Source organism: Bufo bufo, chromosome 5 (genome assembly GCF_905171765.1).
Source record: "Bufo bufo chromosome 5, aBufBuf1.1, whole genome shotgun sequence".
In the NCBI taxonomy this organism is placed as follows: Eukaryota; Metazoa; Chordata; class Amphibia; order Anura; family Bufonidae; genus Bufo; species Bufo bufo.
The window spans coordinates 465,556,192-465,577,230 of NC_053393.1; the positions used below are offsets into that span (position 1 = coordinate 465,556,192).

The following is a 21,039-nucleotide window of genomic DNA, read 5'->3' on the forward strand; positions in this document are numbered from 1 at the left end:
GGCTTGTTTTGTCTAGGGAGCAATCATCAGGGGACAAAACATTGCCGCAATCCTATTAGAACACACAAAACCTATCCTAATCATACAGCAGGACTCACCCACTCTTCTACTTGTCATGGATTATGGCCCTGAATACAGCTGATAAGATCTTCAGCTGAATCTCTGTGGAATGGAGTTCATGGGGAGACATGAAGTACAGAGAGAATGGTGGGACTGTGGCTGATGAGCAGCAGTATGTGTATGCAGTCTCCATTACCATGTATGCAGTCTCCATTACCACAGCCCCACATTACCACAGTCTGTTCTATCTGTCCTCTCTGTACTTCATGTCTCCTCATGAACTCTGTTCCCACAGAGATGCAGCTAAAGATCAGCTGTATTGAGGATCATAATCCCTGACAAGTAGAGCAGAGAGGAGGATAAGGCAGCTCTTTAGCTCAGCGTTGTGAAGTAAGTGGTCCTCTTGTGTGATTAGAACAGGTTTTGTGTGTGCTAATAGAATGGCGGCCATTTTATTTTTTCTAATGTTTGCTCCATAGGCAAAACAAGCAATTATAACTAATAAAAAGTGTATTTGGGAATATATTTACAATAAAGGAATATTTAAGTATTTTCATTTTCTTAATTCCCAGAGAAGCCCTTTAAAAATATCTCTGAAATTTCCTCCATTCAGCTTTCCTTCAATCCTGACCAGTCTTTCTGTCCCAAAGACACCCACAGCATGCTTCACTGTAGGGATGGTATTGGGCAGGTAATGAGCAGTGCTTGGTTTCCTCCAGACATGATGCTTACGTTTGAGGCCAAAAAGTATTTTGGTTCTCACAGTCTGAGAATCCTTTAGGTGCTTTTTTTTAAACTCCAGGTGGGATTTCATGTGTCTTTCACTGAGGAGAGGCTTCTTTCTGAACACTCTGCCATAAAGTCCAGATTGGTGGAGTGTTGCTGATGGTTAACCTTCTAGAACAGTGATGCCCAACCTGTGGCCCTCCAGCTGTTGCAAAACTACAACTCCCATCATGCCCGGACAGCTTACAGCTATCAGCCTACAGCAGTGCATCGTGGGAGTTGTAGTTTTACAACAGCTGGAGGGCCGCAGGTTGAGCATCCCTATTCTAGAAGTTTCTCCTGTCTGCACACAGGAACTTTGGAGCTCACCAGAGTAACCATTTGGTTCTTGCTCACCTCTATTACAAAGCCCTCAATCTCCTGATTAATTAGGCTACTTTCAAACTTGCGCTTTCCCTTTCCGCTATTAAGATCCGTCACAGGATCTCAATAGCGGGGGGAAACGCATCCACTTTGTCCTCATTAATTGTCAATGGGGACAAAACTGAACTTAATGAAACGGAGTGCACCAGAATGCATTCCGTTCCATTTGGTTGCGTCCCCATCGCGGAAATAATGCTCTAAGCAATCACATACTTTTAACACTTCAGATGCCTTGTTCAAATGTGACCACGGCATCTGAATGCTCTAAAACCTGAAAGTGCACGCTTCCGGGTGTGCTCCGGCTCCCCTCAGCGGTACTGGAGGAGCCAGAGGCATTGTGAGGCAGCTTCAATCCTCTGGAATATAGACTGAAGCTGCAGCACATTAGTTCCTATGGATCCCCATAGAAATACATTGTATTTCTTATATACTCCAATGCTAATGCATTGGAGTGTATAAGAGAAGCAATCTGATGACTGCTTGTTATAGTTCCCTATGGGAACTATAAAATAGTGTAAAAAAAAAGTTTTAAAAATAAAAAATTCAAAAAATATAAAAATTCTAATCACCCACTTTACTTCAAATGTAAATAAAAAATGTAAACAGCAATAAAAATACACATAATGGGTATCGCTGCATGCGAAAACGCCCGTACTATTAAAATATAAAAATATTTTTTCCCATACGGCAAACGGTGAAACGGTAAAAAAGGCCAATTTGCTGTTTTTTGGTTAGTTCCCCTCCCACAAAAAATAAAAATTAAAAGTGACCGAAAAGTCTTACACACCCCAGAAAAGTATCAATGAAAAGTATAGATCGCCCCACAAAGAATGATACAGCTCCGTACACATAACTACAAAAAAGTTATAGGGGTCAGAATATGGAGATGAAAAGAAAAAAAAAAATCGAAGTTTTATTTTTCAGTATTATTTTCTGTATTAGGCCTCTTTACCACGGGCGTTGCTGTATTGCGGACCGCATTTGCGAATCCGCAATACACGGGTGCCGTTCCGTGGGCATTCCGCATCACGGATGCAGATTTATTCACTTCAGTGGTTCCGCAAATCCGGAGATGCGGAACGGAACCACGAAACGGAACCCTACGGAAGCACTACGGAGTGCTACCGTGGGGTTTCGTCCCGTACTTCCATTCCGCAAAAAGATAGAACATGTCCTATCTTTTTGCGGAACGGCCGGATCCGCTGCGGCTGCCCCACGGACTGTACTCGTGCATTGCGGCCCGCATTTTGCGGGCCGCAGCACGACCACGGGGCGCACACGCCCGTGGGAAAGAGGCCTTAAATTGTAAGAAAAGCTATACCAATGTGGTATCGCCATAATCATACTGAGCTGGATAATGAAAGTAACAGATCAGTTTAACTGTATACAGAACGCCGTAAAAACAAAACCCATACAACTGTTGTGGAATGGAATTTTTTTTTTCCAATTTCACCCCATTTGGAATTTTCTTCCAGCTCCCCACTACATTTTATGCAATATTAAAAGGTGGAGTTAGAAAGTGCAACTTTTCCCACAAAAAACAAGCCCTCATACGGCTATGTAAATGGGAGGAATAAAAAAGTTATGGCCCCAGAAAGGCAGGGAGGAAAAAACGAAAACGCAAAAATGAAAAACCCCCCTGGGCTGAAAGGGTTAATTTATTTATTTCAATACAAGACCACAACATAAAATGTGAAAAAAATGAAAGGGTCTGAAGACTTTCCAAAGGCATTGTAAATTGGGGAATAATAGTTATTGCGCTGATCTTCTCCTTTTATAAACGGTTCTGGCAAATCAATGTACATCGCAGGTATATCATCCAGTGACAATATCCTGCACCTTGTTTCCTCTACTCAGCCAGTGGCTTTCCTTTTTAAAAAAAAGAGAAATAATGAAAATTACAGTCATATAAATTTCCACAGAACAATGTCAGGAAGGAAGAAATTGTTTGCCACTGGAACAAAATTTTATTATACCCCAGTGGCATTCACTACGTCTCTTTCCGCTCATTTCAATCATTATTCAGCTCTGTTTTTTTTAAACTCATTGTGATCAGTGCAAACTTGTATATTATCTTTGAAAATAGCAGTTTCTTTATTTAAATGACTAAATGTTCATGTCTTGTGCAGTGCCCCGGACTCTGGACTGTGGTCCTTGCTTGGTTGGTGGAGTGAAGCTCATTGAATGCCTCTGCAGAAATGAAGGCATGAGTCGCGGAAGATTCTGCATTATGCCCAAAAGTGTTTGGCCTCCAGCAAATTTTAGAGTATGTTTTTTTTTTTTCACCAGCTATTTATACTTGTTTATTAAAACTGGTGATTTCTGTAATGTTTGTGAATCTTGCTTGTGAGGAATTTAGTCATCTAAGGCTACTTTCACACTAGCGTTGTTTTAATCCGGCGTTCAATTCCGACACCGGAACTGCCCGCCGGATCCGGAAAAACATGTGAAAACGGATTACATTTGAATCCTGATCAGGATTTTGATCACAATGAAAAAATGCATTGGAAAAAACGGATCCGCCATTTATGGACTTTAACTTTTTTTTTTTCACATTTTTCGGGTTTAACATGCAAAAGACGGATCCGGTTTGACTGAACCCACGGCGCCAGATCCGGCAATAATGCAAGTCAATGGGAAAAAGACCGGATCCGGCGTTCAGTCAAAGTGTTCAGGATTTTTGGCCGGAGGTAAAAATACAACATGCTACGTTTTTCTGAAAAGCCTGATCAGTCAAAAAGACTGAACTGAAGACATCCTGATGCATCCTGAAGGACGGACTCTCCATTCAGAATGCATGGGGATAAAACTGATCAGTTCTTTTCCGGATTTGAGCCCCTAGGACGGAACTCAGCGCCGGAAAAGAAAAACGCTAGTGTGAAAGTACCCTTAACCTTCGAAATATATTAAATTAAGGTTACTCAATCTTGTTCTACTGGGGCCTCACCAGACGTAGTATAGTGATGACAATGCTTTACAACTGGTCACAGGCCATGCCAACAATCAAAAGTTAGATAATGTGCAGTAAAGAAAAGTAAATCATACTGCTAAGGTAAAATTTCAGTATCTTGTACTCTGTAAGTTCTTCATTCAACTGTCCAGCAACAAACCTGGAAGAATTTGCACAAAAGGCATAGCTCAAAGCTTCTGGATACTTTGACCACCTATAGCCAGGGTCGGACTGGCTCACCAAAGTACCAGACGATCCTCTGTTCCTCCATTCTGTATAAAAATAATGTATTTTTATAGTGAGATTGCTTTGTTTAGAATACTTACACATTACGGTATGTCGTTTTTCCATATCTCTGGCCTACTAATGGTGTCACAGCTCTTAACGAGAAGCTGTCATTACTTTCAACATTTTCCGGTATTGAGATCCGTCATAGGGTCTTTATACCGGAAAAACCGCTTCCGTTTTGTCCCCTTTCATTATCAATGGGGACAAATGTAACTGAACAGAACGGACTGCTCCAAAATGCATTCCGTTCCGTTCTCATACCGGAGAGCAAACTGCAACATGTTGTAGTTTGCTTTCCGTCCTGGGATGCGGAGTAAGACGGATCCGTCATGACCCACAATGCAAGTCAATGGGGTTGGATCCGTTTTCTCTGACACAATAGAAAATGGATCCGTCCCCCATTGACTTTCAATGGAGTTCATGACTGATCCGTCTTGGCTATGTTAAAGATAATACAACCGGATTCGTTCATAACGGATGCAGCCGGTTGTATTATCAGTAACGGAAGCGTTTTTGCTGAACCCTACCGGATCCAGCAAAAAGGCTAGTGGGAAAGTAGCCTAAAGGGGTTTGCAGACAAACTATATTTATTTAAACTGTTCTGTGGATAGTGCTAAATGTATGATTGCTGGCCTGGCACCCCGCAACCCTTTGTCACTAGAACAGGGTCCCTTGAGGAGAAGCCGCTATTGAGCCGGTGCCCTGCTACTCCATTCTGTGTCTGTGAAGCTTACAGAAATAGCAGAGTCATACTTGACTGTTTTCATCAGCCCTTTAGGCTTTGAATGAAGCAACAGCACTAATGTTTCCCTACGGTTGTGTGGTGAGAAGAAATGGGGACGCAGATTTTATAACAGCTACTAAAAGTCTTTCAGGGCTTTTCGTAAGAAAATGATTCAAGGAATACCCCTGTAATATAATGATAAACAACAGCAATATTTTTCTTCATTTGGCACAGTTGCCCTTTACTGCCCTAAGTCACATCAGTAGGTCCTGAGATGTTCAGATGTTCTTCAGAACTTTTTTTTTTACATATTTTGAATTTGAGGACATTGATTAATCATATGTTAATATCTGTTTTTGTTTTTGTTTTTTTTGTTAGACAGTTGCAAATGCAGGATTTGTGGAGAAGATACCATTTTGCATCCGACCTGCCATGTTTGAATTATATCCTGGTCAAGAAACCATTATCGAGGTTAGTAAATAAATCTGCTAACACCTGGGTGCAGACAGCCTAAAATGATCAATGTTTAAGATTATTTAGCAGTATTATATCATTTGTACTGCTTTTTTCCAGGTCATCTTCTTCCCTTTATCCCCTGAAGCCTACAGCCAGGTTTTTACAATTGTGTGTGATAACTGCCAAGTCAAGGATATCACAGTAACCGGTGGGCTATTTATGAATACTGTTTTATGTACAACCATATGAATAACTGTTTCTTATACACTGACCATTCATGTATCTCTTTTTTTGTGTTCAAGCATATGGAGAACTTTTAGGGTTGCAGCTGGTATCCAGCAGTGATGGCAAGAATATAGTTGAACTTGCAGATGCTTCTACTGAACATTTGGTGCAGTTTCAAAGTACAAACTTACATTCTATAGAGCAGAAGAGCTTTGTTGTCAGAAACACAACGTAAGTGCATTTATCCCATTTTCCACCATGCCCTTGTTGCACTGAAAATTTTACACTGAGCAGGGGCCTCATTGCAAAGATCAAAATGCATCTTTCCCCCGATTACTGTGTTGGGTTCTACCACCTCAGACAAAAAGTGATTCTCTCCACACCATTTCCAGGCCCAATTTCTGATCCAATAATTCACTTCCCCTCGAGAGAATAGTCTTGTGCAGATTCTCTCCATCCTGTAGCAAAGGAGAATAAGATCAACCATTGCTGGGCTCCATAGCAGATGAATAGTCTACTTCTATGTATTTACACCTTTAAAACTGAATGGGTCTCGCCATGTATATTATCCACAAGTATATCAACGAGGTCATGCTTTGGTGTGTCTTGGATTAAGTTACCAGAAACTAACTTTTATCTTTGCCAAATTATTTACAGACATGTGGAACTTCCATTCTACTGGCAGATAGTGAAGCCGCATCTACAAGTTTTACAATCAGAAGAGCAGTCAGATATGACCAAAATCCAGTACAATATAGATGAACATACAGCTTTCACTGTTAGTCCATTACAGGGCATTCTGCAGCCTCACAAGGACCACATCTTCATGGTGACTTATACTCCAACTGAGGTACGAGGAACAACAGCAATGGAAGTGTTGCTAGGGTTGTTTTTTCTTTTTGTTATTTGAACAGAACACATGCCAAGGTCTGTTCACACACTTTTAATAGCTGCCAACCAAAGGCTCAGATGAATGGGGAGAAGGGAAAAATTCACATCCAGGCTCCTCTTTTACCTGAGAGCAACATTATCAGGCATATTCAAATCCAACAGTCTGATCCATCTGTACCCCTATATCGGCCATTAGAAGTTCCCCCAATACACAACTGGTTCATCCAACATTAAAAAGGTATCTATGGCCAATGCTTAGGAGGACATTTGATTTCTTAGTCTTAAGACTGGTCCACATCAAAATGGATTTCTTCTCCTAAAGATGCATGTATGTTTTCCCAAAAGTTTTTCATTGGATTTTCCATATCATTTGGACAGAGTCTCATCCCGATTAGCATGTAAGTAGAATGTACTGTATAATGTAATGAATATGTCTGAGACTCTCTGTACCACTTATACAATAATATACACTGAGGGGCAAAAAGGTAACAATGGTTTTAACTTTTGACTTCATATCCACCATCCACTACAGCTTTGAACGTGAGACTACCATCATTTTATAGACAATCATCTTGGCTATCTCATACATAAATTGGACTTTTAGCATATGATTAAAGGGGTTCTGCAGGTTTTTTAAACTGATGATCTATCCTCTGGATAGATCATCAGCATCTGATCGGCGGGGGTCCGACACCCGGGACCCCTGCCGATCAGCTGTTTGAGAAGGCAGCAGCCCTGGCAGTAGTGCCGCGTCCTTCACGCTGTTTACCGCAGGCCCAGTGACGTCACGACTAGTATCACTGGCCTAGGAGCGGCTAAGCTCCATTCAAGTGAACAGAGCTTAGCCCTGCCCAGGCCATTGATACTAGTCGTGACATCACTGCAGTAAACAGCGAGAAGGCCGCGGCGCTACTGCCAGCGCCGCTGCCTTCTCAAACAGCTGATTGGCAGGGGTCCCGAGTGTCGGACCCCCGCCGATCAGATGCTGATGATCTATCCAGAGGATAGATCATCAGTTTAAAAAAACTGCAGAACCCCTTTAATTCTGCAGATTATTGTCATGTAACTGCATTGTTACTGTTTTGCTCCTGGTGGTGGAACAATCATTTTCTTCTTTTATACTACAAATTACAACCTGTTGTCACATTCCCTAATACCTCAGTGAGTTATTAGGTTGATTCAGAAAAGAGAAACAGTATCATCCAGCTCTTTGATAGCGGCATCTGGGACAATAGTTGCAAGTCCAATTTATATATGAGATAGCCAAGATGATTGTCTATAAAATGATGTTAGTCTCACATTCGAAGCTGTAGTGAATGATGATGAGATATGGAGCCTGAAAGTCAAAAGTTCAAAACATTGTTACCTTTCTGCTCGTCGGTGTATGTTAATATAATATAATGCACAGATGTTAAATAGTGGCCATGAAGGTCAAAAGCGTAATCTCATCCTGCAGTTATACACCAGCATTACATGCTTTGTAATTCAGTGATCATAGCATATGATACGGATTTACGCTTGGAAAGTATTCTACAGTATATTGCAATAACATTTACGCTGTCGAAAATAGTAAAGAGATGTAAAGGAAAATTAAAATTCAAAATGATGTCAAATTTTATTTCAAATGAAAGCAATTGCATTTTCTGATCCTATTATCAAAACTGTTAACATATTTGTCATTGCAACTTTGACTATCTAAGCAACTGAGCCCTGAATTTTTACATATGAAGACAAACAGTTGATCCAAAAAAACATAAAAAATCCCAAACTGCACTCTCTGAACCTGGACATATACTCTTTTCTTGATTTCATTCATTTCTAGCTCACTGAATATCACAGTATTGCACAGATGGTATTACAAGATGTTCCAGCCCCTCCAAGGTAAGAATATTGATAATATTGCAGTATCACCAAGGAATGGTGTCTAAAAGATATTCCTTACAAGGTTATTAACTATAGATATGTAATGGCAAATTGTAGTAGTCAGTTTTAATTTGGGGGTCTTAATTATCTGATTATTTAACTTTAAACCTACAGTCTTGAGTGCCCAAGGCTCATCGATACCCGTCGGGAGTGACTTTGAGCTGTAAAAATATTTGTGAATATGTAATTGCTTCTACCAGTTGCTTGTATGTAATATATAATGTATGTGACAATAAAAGTGGTATCTGCAGTAGTAAATACATTTACTTGCTCTTTATAAGCAGCACAGAAAAGCGTCCATCCAGCTTGACTGAGCTGAATCCTTCCATACAAGATGTCATAGTCATTGACCTGGAATTTAAAGGGACCTCTGAGCCATTTCATGTGCTTTTGGAGCCATATGCAATCATCTTTTCTGGTGAAAGTTTTATTGGCACGGCTATGAGAAAACAGTTTAAGGTCAGTATCTGTAATAGAATGAATTAATGAATGAATCAATGACATCAGAAATGATTGCATCAACAATTCACTAATCCATTTGGAAATCTGTTTAGGCTAGCTTCATACTAGAGGTAAGAGATCCAGTAGGCTGTTACGGCAGGAGTTCTCTGGATCAGGCATTGCCAGACAGTACCTGATTCCCTGCCGGCACCATTAACTATGCAGAGGATTTTGTTTGGCCAATTCTTTGCATATCCGGATCTTCAGCGGACCCCATTATAGTAAATGGGGCCAGTGGGCATTTAGGTACCATCCGGCAATGCCGGATTGCAGGCATCCTCCATTGTATGCATTTTTGCTGGGGATTGCTGTTAGCAACGGATCACATGTGCAGGATTTGCTCCCCAAGCTAGAAATGCGCAACAGCATTTGGGGTCCTGAGCATTTCTCTGCCTCTTAAGACCACTTTACTTTGTCAGTTTGTTCGGATCCAGAGAGCTCCACCAGGCTGTTCCATGCCAGAACAGCCTGCCCGATCTCTTACTGCTAGTGTGAAATTAGCCTTACTATTCAGGATATCGTTAAAATGTACATTATATTCATTGTAATGGATAAAGAAGTAGTGTTCTTGGTAAACTATTTTGCCATTTTTTTTGTTTTACTAAATGCTGTGCAATGTCTTGTAGATGTGGAATAACAGCAAATCCACAATCCAGTTCGAGTGGGAAAACATCTCAACACCTAACATTATTCAGATTGAACCGCACTGTGGAAACATCGGTACTTGTGTATTGTCTGTTTTTTTTGTCATACTGTATGTGATATTGTGTATTGTACGTTTAGGACATTGCCTTTAAGTAAATATGGGACATTTGACAGGATAACAAAATAGATACGGTGTAGTGGGATTAAACAGGAATGTCTACAAAATAAGGGGCTTATTCCTACTTGTAGTATGTTGCAAAGAGCCATTCTTTTTCACACACATAGTCAAAATGTATCTAGAACTGCTGATGTATTTTTATGTAATAAGGTTGTGGCACTCCCAGCAAGCTCTAATCACTTCTGTGGTACTTTGAGAACAGCCGAGCAAGTGTGCTTTCTAAGAGTTGTAATTTCACAACAGCTGAGTGCACAGATTGCTGACTCCCATTTGGGCTCTTTCACACGAGCGGATCCCGTGTGGGTAATCCACTGCATTAAAGACAGCCAAGCCCTATTCCGGACAGCAGAGACATGGACATTACCATGATTGATAATGCTCTTTGCCTCTCTGTGACTTTTTTACTACAAAATCACAGTGACAACTTTATCTCACTATGATTTTGTAGTAAAAAGATCACAGAGAGGCACGGAGCATTATCAGTCATGTTAATGCTCCATGTCTCTGCTGTCCGGAGCGAGGCTTGGCTCTCTTTCACGCAGCGGATTACCCACACGGCATCTGCTCGTGTGAAAGAGCCCTAATAGGCTATTTTTTTGAAATTTTTATTCAGATGTTTCAGGCTTGCTAGTGTCCTTTTGCCATCAGAGCAAGTCCTGAAAAGCATTGTCGTATAGAGAAGACGTAGAGGAACTTCAAAGTCTCAATTTGTACTTTATCATATTTAGCGTTGAGAGGACTTTGATCCAAATTTCAAAGCCGAATTTCCTCATGCTTCGTAGTAACGAATAGATTTTCCCTGAATGGCAGTAAAAAAATGTTAAAAATCATACTTACCCGTTTGAGCGCGGATCCTGTGCGCGGTGACTTATGACGTCACCACACTGACCAACGTGATGGCGTCATCATGGGCCGCGCTGGATCATCAATTAAAAATGGCGGCGGCCGACTCTTCAAGATCAAATGGATGAGGGTAAGTATGATTATTTTTTTTAAATTTACCCTTTATTATTAATATCAGATGCTGTGATCAGCTATGAATGTGGCATCTGAGGGGTACAATGATGGGGGGCAGTGCAATAACCGTTCTCTATAATTGCACCCATTACTTACAAAGAAATGTGATTGTGATGAAGTAGCCAAATCGAATTTTCCAATACTCATCTCTAATCATAATAAATCCCAAGATAGAGATTAATGGCCAGACATACTAAAGAAGTTTGATCTAATACAAGTACTGTATCTTCTTTTGTGAAAATGTAACTCTGACTGAGATCTTTTAGTTTACAAGCGGAGAAGATGAAATGGGGTTTTGGTAACTCCAGTATTGACTGTTGGTCATGCTCCCAGCTGCTTTGTAAATGTTTGGTCTTAATTTACCCCAAAATTTGGTTGCAAGGATCGCTTACCCTGAAAATATTTCCTTTAACCAGTGATAGAGTTATACTTATTTTTGAGTAGCTGACATAGAAATCTTTGTCTTCTCAGAGCCCAGTAAATTCTGTGAATTTGAATTGATCTTTAATGGATTGAAGACTGGATTTGCCAGTGAGAATGTGAATTGCCACATACTGCATTCCTCCGAGCCTGTGGTTTTGCATGTGGAGGCCACATTTAAGGTTTGTTGTTTTGCATTGTACTGTTCATCTGCCATTATAAACATAGAGTATCTGCTGAAAATGATGCTCCTAACCTCCCATTGACTTATATATTATAGTGTCTTAGTGTCCAACAATTTAGGGTGTGTTCACATTTCATCATTGCACCATTGTTGGCACAGGCCATGGTAATGCTCATACCCTGATTGTATTCATAGAGTCCCATTGACCTGACATATTCCAAATCAGTATCCTTTTGCCGTATGTCACTTTGGCAAACTTTTTATTGAAATTCAGTATCAAACTTTTTGTGTGGTTTCTTTCACAGGGACCAATGGTATCTATCATGATTCCATCACTTGACCTAGGGCTTATAAAATTGGGCAATAAAACACTTAGCATATTTACTATTGAAAATATGAGTCCCTTGGCAGCAAAGTGGAAGATTCAGGAGAGCAGAGCTTGTGTAGCCGTCAGAGGAGAGGAGGTAAGAACTGTTTCCAGGGTTGTAATACAGTGCATCGTATGGTGGCATGTAGCCATATGGATGCTGTGTGCCAATTTACAGACTCTATGCTTATCCTGTGTGCATGAGGCCTAACTGGTATTTTCCATAAGCTGCAGTGTTTTGAGGGGGAATTTATCATGAGGGTAGTATTTAAAGTCAGTTTTGCTTCAGTCTTCATTGATGTACGTTGCACCAAATCCTTTAAACGGTACATTTGTTAAAATAGTTTTTTTTTTTCAAAACTAACACTGTAGAAATGCTAACTCCAGTTTTTCAACAACACTCGCTACCGGAAAAAGTTTTGTAAAAAGTGACATTCAAATAAAACTCATTGACATACCTGACCATACCCACTTTTCACAACTGAAGTGAATTGTGCAAATAGTTGCAAATTTTTTGTGCAGATAAGCCCCCAAAGTTGCAAAATCCCTATTGTGTTACTTTTTGAAGCTAGAATTCTGGAGTGCTGACTGGATAAATTCCCCACTCCGGGTCGCGGAGTTCACGTAGGGAATGGTCGCACATTCATGCTGCTGCTCCAGTCTGGGACTGCATAGTCTCTCCATTCATTACAGGGACTAAAGGAGCCCATTCTCATAATCATGGGGTTCCCAGAAGTCAGACCCCCACCAATTAGATACTTATAATCTATCCTATGGATAGGTGATAAGTTTTATGGTGGGGCAACACCCTGGATCACTTTTTAAATGGAAATATTCTACCTTGTGGATTTCTGCTTCTTAGTGTTCTTAATATAAATGCTGAGTGCACTTCAAATATATAAAAGCCTTTTCCAATGAATCTAGCGTACATATCTAATTTTATTCTCTACTGGATGGAAATTACACATAGTCATAATCTTGCTTATCTGCAGGAGTCAAGATTTTCCATTTCTCCTGAGAGTGGTGTGTTACCACCTCTAGGTACAGTGGACGTGTCTGTCACATTTAATCCTTTGTACTGTCAAAGGATGGAGACCGTGCTAGAGATGGAAGTAGAAAATGGTGAAGGAAGGTAAATATCAAAAGCACAAATATTTATGTACTGCACCATTCTGCTCATCATTACACTAAAGTTGCCCATACATGTATGATTAGTCTTAGCCGGAATGTGCCATATTGTATGTCGGATCCTTCACATGAACAATCTGGCCAGTAAAGTGTTAGGCTAAACTGGCAGATCAGGAAGATACAGTAGTTCAAAAATTTAAAGAGAACCTGTACCGATGTGATGTGCTATGTAGAACTTTTAACGTAGTGAGCGGGCGCAGGCAAGAGTTATGCATAGCATATCACTGCTCCTGCCTGTGCCTGCTCCGCTAAAGGCTGACATAGCAAATTGGATGTACTATGTCACGCTGTAGCAGAGCGGTGCTGACACAGGCAGGAGCAGCAATGTGTGCTTGTGCCAGTACTTCACTGGCTGCGGCCCGCAGTGGAATCCGTGCACCCATACACCGCTGACATGTAAATGGTGTACGAGTGTATGGATTCCAAAGAGCTGTAGAAACCTAGGTGCCTATTTTGTATGGAAAACATAAAAAATCAAGTATATTACAAAAGTTAATCAAATGCCATTTAGAATAGTTTTTAATAAACTTCAAAAGGCTAGGTACACGTCAAGCTTCACCCATATGGCTGTATTCAGGATCTATGTCAGATACAAATCTATGAGCCCATACTATTCCTCCACCATTGGACTATGTTTATACACTGCTCAAAAAAATAAAGGGAACACTTAAACAACACAATGTAACTCCAAGTCAATCACACTTCTGTGAAATCAAACTGTCCACTTAGGAATCAACACTGAGTGACAATCAATTTCACATGCTGTTGTGCAAATGGGATAGACAACAGGTGGAAATTATAGGCAATTAGCAAGACACCCCCAATAAAGGAGTGGTTCTGCAGGTGGTAACCACAGACCACTTCTTAGTTCCTATGCTTCCTGGCTGATGTTTTGGTCACTTTTGAATGCTGCCGGTGCTCTCACTCTGGTGGTAGCATGAGACGGAGTCTACAACCCACACAAGTGGCTCAGGTAGTGCAGCTTATCCAGGATGGCACATCAATGCGAGCTGTGGCAAGAAGGTTTGCTGTGTCTGTCAGCGTAGTGTCCAGAGCATGGAGGCGCTACCAGGAGACAGGCCAGTACATCAGGAGATGTGGAGGAGGCCGTAGGAGGGCAACAACCCAGCAGCAGGACCGCTACCTCCGCCTTTGTGCAAGGAGGAACATTAGGAGCACTGCCAGAGCCCTGCAAAATGACCTCCAGCAGGCCACAAATGTGCATGTGTCTGCTCAAACGGTCAGAAACAGACTCCATGAGGGTGATATGAGGGCCCGACGTTCACAGGTGGGGGTTGGGCTTACAGCCCAACACCGTGCAGGACGTTTGGCATTTGCCAGAGAACACCAAGATTGGCAAATTCGCCACTGGCGCCCTGTGCTCTTCACAGATGAAAGCAGGTTCACACTGAGCACATGTGACAGACGTGACAGAGTCTTGAGTCGCCGTGCAGAACGTTCTGCTGCCCGCAACATCGTCCAGCATGACCGGTTTGGCATTGGGTCAGTAATGGTGTGGGGTGGCATTTCTTTGGAGGGCCGCACAGCCCTCCATGTGCTCGCCAGAGGTAGCCTGACTGCCATTAGGTACCGAGATGAGATCCTCAGACCCCTTGTGAGACCATATGCTGGTGTGGTTGACCCTGGGTTCCTCCTAATGCAAGACAATGCTAGACCTCATGTGGCTGGAGTGTGTCAGCAGTTCCTGCAAGACGAAGGCATTGATGCTATGGACTGGCCCGCCCGTTCCCCAGACCTGAATCCAATTGAGCACATCTGGGACATCATGTCTCGCTCTATCCACCATCGTCACGTTGCACCACAGACTGTCCAGGAGTTGGCAGATGCTTTAGTCCAGGTCTGGGAGGAGATCCCTCAGGAGACCGTCCGCCACCTCATCAGGAGCATGCACAGGCGTTGTAGGGAGGTCATACAGGCACGTGGAGGCCACACACACTACTGAGCCTCATTTTGACTTGTTTTAAGGACTTTGCTCAAAGTTGGATCAGCCTGTAGTGTGTTTTTCCACTTTAATTTTGAGTGTGACTCCAAATCCAGACCTCCATGGGTTGAAAAATTTGATTTCCATTTTTTAATTTTTGTGTGATTTTGTTGTCAGCACATTCAACTATGTAAAGAACAAAGTATTTCAGAAGAATATTTAATTAATTCAGATTTAGGATGTGTTATTTTTTTGTTCCCTTTATTTTTTTGAGCAGTGTATTTGTGATTTTTATCAGAAATTTCTAGTGAAGTTGTCTAGCATTTTATAGAACTGGTCTATTTGTTTCAGCTATCTTCCTGTTATGGCTGATGTCCAGGTGCCTCAGGTTTGCCTTCTTTCCAGCTCCTTGGTGTTCAGTGAGATCTATGTAGGAGTTCCAGCACAGTCAACTATAAAGATGTTTAACCAGGGACGACTCCCAGCAAAGTTTACCTGGCAAGAGGTATAAAAATGTTTTCTTATTAATATGGCGTCCAGTAATATGACCCTGAATATTACCTATGCATCGCCTCCTTTGTAGCGGCAGCACAGTGTAATTACAAGGGCTCCAGTATGCAGGTCATTGAAGGAGATGCAGTGCTCACATGAGTGTTGTGACCCCTTCAAACAGTTGATCAGCGGGGGTTGCCGGCAGTCAGAACCACGCTGATCTGATATTAATGACCTATCCTTAAAAAAAGTAACATCTTTTATCCATCCTTCCTGACAGTAATTCAGCTTTAGCTAGAACATTCATAAGTAAATGTAGTTGTATCATTTGCCTAAATATATTATATATAGAATTAATAGCTTGGATTTTACAAAATGCCCACAGTACAGGGTGTAGACACATGAAATGTTTTTTATAATGACTTTTCACCTAGGAAAGCAGTATTTTGATGCGTTAAAGGGCATCTGTCAGCAGATTTGTACCTATGAAACTGGCTGACCTGTCACATCTGTGTTGGTCCCATGTTCATCTGCCCCTGTTACTCCTAGAGGCTCACTTTCATATATTAAAACATCATTTTTTTTCAGCAATACAGACACATTTGAACTTGGCTCAAACACAGATGCCTTCAGCTCCACAGGTCAGACAGTTTCATGGGTACAAGTTTGCTGACAGATGCCCTTTAAGACGTCTTAATGCATGTAGAACTGTTCTGTCATAAATACAGATGACTATTATGTTCTGAAGTTTACAGCTCGCCATCCTGCTGCCTGGGCAGTCAACGTTACTCCAGTGAGGGGCCTGTTAGGACCTAATGAAGAGTCGGAAATCCGTGTGACACTGGAAACCTATACATTGGCAAGTAATCATTTTTACCGCCCTAACAACCATCAACCATTCTCTATCTACCTTGTACCAACTGAAATGCACAAATCCATGGAGGCAAATGACCCACTTCCTTCTCAACCATATGTGATTATATAAATAAAAACACTGACAACATATTTCTTAGTGGAATAGAAATGGCCGAAGTGCTTTATTAAGGGTAACCAAAATTAAAACCAATAAATAATTTAATAAATTAATAAATAATTAAAACCATCAACCATAACAATAAATACCAATTTCAAACCATCCATATAGACCAAGATCCACTCAGCATCAGCTGAGCGATACAGCCCCTCTAATAAAGCACAGCGACAAGTAGCGCAAAATTTAAGGGAGGGAGGGCGGGCGCTGTCCAGATCCGCGACGACTGCCCTGAGGTAGCGGCGAACCTAAAATATAAAGGGGACAAATTTCCCGCCTTGCAGGCAGGAACAAATCACAGAGCTGGAAATCTCCCCCAGCAACCGGGTAGCAACCAATTAACAGCTCGGCTTCAGTTGCTATCCAGAAAATCAAACATAAACAAAACCAGCTGTAACCGGAATCTTCTTCTTGAGGTAAATTCACCTGAAAAATAAGGCGGGAAGGGGAAGAAAATGGGGAGAGAAAGGGGGAGGGTAGAGAACACAAACTCCCTAATAAATTTGTCATAAAAATATGGGGTCATTGCCCCCATGTGTCCCCCAAGCTAAACGCTCTGGTGGGCCCTTACATGGAGGCAAATGACCCACTTCCTTCTCAACCATATGTGATTATATAAATAAAAACACTGACAACATATTTCTTAGTGGAATAGAAATGGCCGAAGTGCTTTATTAAGGGTAACCAAAATTAAAACCAATAAATAATTTAATAAATTAATAAATAATTAAAACCATCAACCATAACAATAAATACCAATTTCAAACCATCCATATAGACCAAGATCCACTCAGCATCAGCTGAGCGATACAGCCCCACAAGCCACGCCTAGCATAGGCGAGGCCCCCCAAAGCACCTCAGCCATTTCTCAATTATATTCTGAAAACCCAAATTGAATATATCAATTCCTACATCCGAAAGATGGACATTGTCCGATCTATAGAGCCCAGGAACGAGGCCCTCTAGGTCTATGTGTCTATAACTAAACCCGCCCACTAAAGGAAGAAATTTCTCCAATGCCCTATTGACCCGTTTGCGAATTTTTTCAAGAAAAATACCCTCCTTACCCGACCATATTAAACGAGGAACTATTTCAGAAAAAACAAAAGTAGTATCTGGAAGCATATTTCGCAACAAGGACAAATCCCTCTTCATCACCCATAATAATTCGCAAGTTTTCAATCTCCCAATGTCATTACCACCAAGGTGAAGCACAAGGAGATTGGGAACAGGCCATTTAACTAATAGTTTATGGACTTCAGACAATACTCTCTTCCAACCCAACCCTCTAACACCCCACCAAAAAACATGCAGGTCAGCAGAATTAAAAGTTAAATTCTCAGAATATATTCTCTTCTCAGCTCGCTTCTGAGCCCAGAAAATAAAGGAGTGACCCACAAACCAGACCACCAAGTGACTACCTGTGGAAATAGAAAAATATTCAGATTGGTAAAATTAAATCTGGCCTAACATATAACTTAACCCGATGAGAGTCCCACCGCCCAATCCTCTTGATAATTGACTCATCTAACCCAACCCGCGCCGCCTCTGTAGCCGCGCCAATCCTAAAGGAATGGGAGGAAATTTTACAAGAACCAAGATTCAATACAAGCAAACATTTCTTTAATACAGAGCTAAATTGGAATCTAGTGAGCGGAAAACCATCTTCATGCACTAAAAAACGGACCACTACACGCTGAGCGAACCTCCAGCCAAGACCTTACTACCGCCACTGGACATAAATCAGAACCTTCCCAAGCATTTAATCTAATAAATCTACCTCTCCCATATTGATCAGTTTTTGACCTCCTGAGAAAGATTTCAACTACATTACCCTTCAGGGAAATATCAGAGAAGTCCAAACCAGAACAAACTCTACGGCTGACCGCAACTAACTCGCTGATCCTTAAGGCCGCAAAAAATGCTAAAACGAAAGCAGTGCGAAAAAGTACAGACTCAAAACTATCAAAGCACACCCTAGGCAGAGTATTACATAATGCTCCTAACAATGGGATAGAAATTGGCCTCCTCCTATCTATGTTCGGCAGGCCCCTCCTATAGCCCTTAAGCAACTGTTTAACCTGAAAGTGAGATGACAACGGCCGACTACCATACAATTTCTGAAAAAATGAAACCCCTGCCACTATCCTAGCTACCGACGAGGGGGCCAAATTCCTCTTAAGCAAACTAGCCACAAAAAATAACCCACAACTTAAATCATCCCCTTTAACACTGACCTCAACTGAATTAACAAAGTTCAACCAGTCCTGCCATGCAGCAGCATACGCCGCCCATGTTCTTGGGGCCAAAGAATGTTTAATAGCATCACCTATTAGTCCCATATCAAATCCCATAGATGATGAGGGCACGGACTCCCTTCCATCTCCGCTTCTGGAGCTAGATCCCGAAACTTCAAAAACTGAAAACGAGATAAGGCATCAGCTAAAATATTAGATGAACCCACCACATACTTTGCTTTTATCCAAATATTATACTGCATACAAAAAAGAACTAAATGTCTCAACAATTTAACTACTACATCACACTTTGAAGAAAGAGTATTGATAGCAAAACAAACCCCTTTATTATCTGAGTGTAACAAAATTCTTTTATTCTTAAAATAACCACCCCATAACACCACTGCTACAATCACCGGAAAAAGCTCCAACAGTACAATATTTCTTGTCAGACCATTGAGCACCCATGATGGCGGCCACTCTTCAGCGGACCATTTACCATTCCAAAATGCCCCATAGCCACGGCTTCCAGCAGCGTCCGTAAACAGGCCCAAAGCATCAGATTCAACAAAATCTTCTTGCCAACAACTAGCACCATTAAAGTCCTGTAAAAATTCAAGCCAAATTAACATATCCTCTTTCAAACATTTAGTCAATCTAATATGAGAAGTTGGAAAAAAATAAAGACGTCTGCAAAAAACCCTGCCTATGGGAATAACTATACTAGCAAAATTCAGATAGCCTAACAAGGATTGCATTTCCTTCAAACTACATTTTTTCCTACCCAACAATGAAACTAATAAAGACCTAATTTTTACTATTTTCTCAACCGGCAGCCTGAAAACCATATTTTCGGCGTCAATGACTATCCCCAGAAATTCCAAACATCCGCAAGGAGGAACAGTTTTTTCTGCTGCTACAGGAATGCCGAAACAAGAACAAATGTCTAAAAATCTAACTAACAAATCCGAACAGAGGTTAGAATCAGGAAAACCAATAAACAAGAAATCATCTAAGTAATGTAAAACCCCTCCCCTTCTAACATCAAACTCAACAACCCACTGAATAAACGACGAAAAAGCCTCAAAATAATAACAAGACAATGAAAACCCCATTGGGAGACATTTATCAAAATAAAAATAACCATCAAAATGAAAACCTAATGAATTAAAACCTGATGGCAGAACTGGCAGTAAACGAAAAGCGGACTTAATGTCCGCCTTTGCTAATAGCGCTCCCTTACCAAAAGACCGTAACAACGCCAATGCATTATCAAATGAAGCGTATGCCACTGAGACCTTAGACTTATCCACCATGTCATTTAAAGAGCTTTTCTCAGGATAAGACAGGTGATGGATAATTCTAAAATCACCAGGCTCCTTCTTTGGCACAACGCCCAAAGGAGAAAGCCTAAAGTTCTCAAACGGAGGCTCTAAAAACGGACCAGCAATCCTATCCAACTCAAGCTCCTTCTGCAACTTATACCTAACCACCTCTTTATGTAGAGATACTGACTTCAGATTCTCCACCCAGCAGCAACCAACCCCCAGGAACTGAGGCACCTCAAAACCGTACTGAAATCCTTTAAAAAGCAATTCAGCTTTCTGACGATCTGGATAATGGACGAGCCACGGTAACATTTCTGCTAACCTCACTGGACTCGATGCTTTTTGCAACAAGCTCCCTGGTATTCGGTTGCTGCTGGCCGGACTGTGAGTTCCTTTTGAAACAGCGAGACATGGGGTGGGTACCTCCACAAAAGGAACATTCATGTTTAAAACGACAATTACTTAACCATTTGCAAGTGGCCTCGTTAAAGGCAAAACACACACCTTTTCTCATATTGGTCTGTGAAGGATTAGATGACTTAACTGGAGCAGCTTTCTGGGGCAACATCAAATTCACCCACAGACCAATATCCTTCACCCCCCATTTGAGAGACGGGTGCACCGCTAGCTTTTGACGGAATGTTTCGTCATACTGGAACCACGCCATTCCGCCAAAATTCCGGTATGCCTCTATAATTATATCTAGATGCTGAAAAAGACCTGAACAGAGCTCAGGATGCTTCTCCCCAAGAACTGCTGAATAAACACAAAAGGCTTGCAGCCAGTTATTAAAAGACCTGGGGAGAAAACGCTTCCTTTCTTCATCCACTCTATCATCCTTTTT

At 41.3% G+C, this 21,039-nt stretch overlaps 1 protein-coding gene across 2 annotated transcripts in view; it reads left to right on the forward strand.

Moving 5' to 3' along the window:
• The window catches only part of DLEC1 (DLEC1 cilia and flagella associated protein), an 81,894-nt gene that overhangs the window by 40,617 nt on the left and 20,238 nt on the right, over nucleotides 1-21,039 (forward strand). The window contains exons 11-23 of one of the 2 annotated variants that reach the window (XM_040432621.1): nucleotides 3,339-3,475; nucleotides 5,550-5,642; nucleotides 5,745-5,835; nucleotides 5,930-6,083; nucleotides 6,510-6,702; nucleotides 8,566-8,624; nucleotides 8,948-9,125; nucleotides 9,794-9,887; nucleotides 11,479-11,609; nucleotides 11,917-12,075; nucleotides 12,971-13,110; nucleotides 15,460-15,613; nucleotides 16,349-16,459. In XM_040432621.1, coding sequence (XP_040288555.1) covers nucleotides 3,339-3,475; nucleotides 5,550-5,642; nucleotides 5,745-5,835; nucleotides 5,930-6,083; nucleotides 6,510-6,702; nucleotides 8,566-8,624; nucleotides 8,948-9,125; nucleotides 9,794-9,887; nucleotides 11,479-11,609; nucleotides 11,917-12,075; nucleotides 12,971-13,110; nucleotides 15,460-15,613; nucleotides 16,349-16,459 — 1,694 coding nt within the window. The remainder of the gene's footprint in view (nucleotides 1-3,338; nucleotides 3,476-5,549; nucleotides 5,643-5,744; nucleotides 5,836-5,929; nucleotides 6,084-6,509; nucleotides 6,703-8,565; nucleotides 8,625-8,947; nucleotides 9,126-9,793; nucleotides 9,888-11,478; nucleotides 11,610-11,916; nucleotides 12,076-12,970; nucleotides 13,111-15,459; nucleotides 15,614-16,348; nucleotides 16,460-21,039) is intronic. The other variant, XM_040432622.1, reaches the window with a different exon arrangement.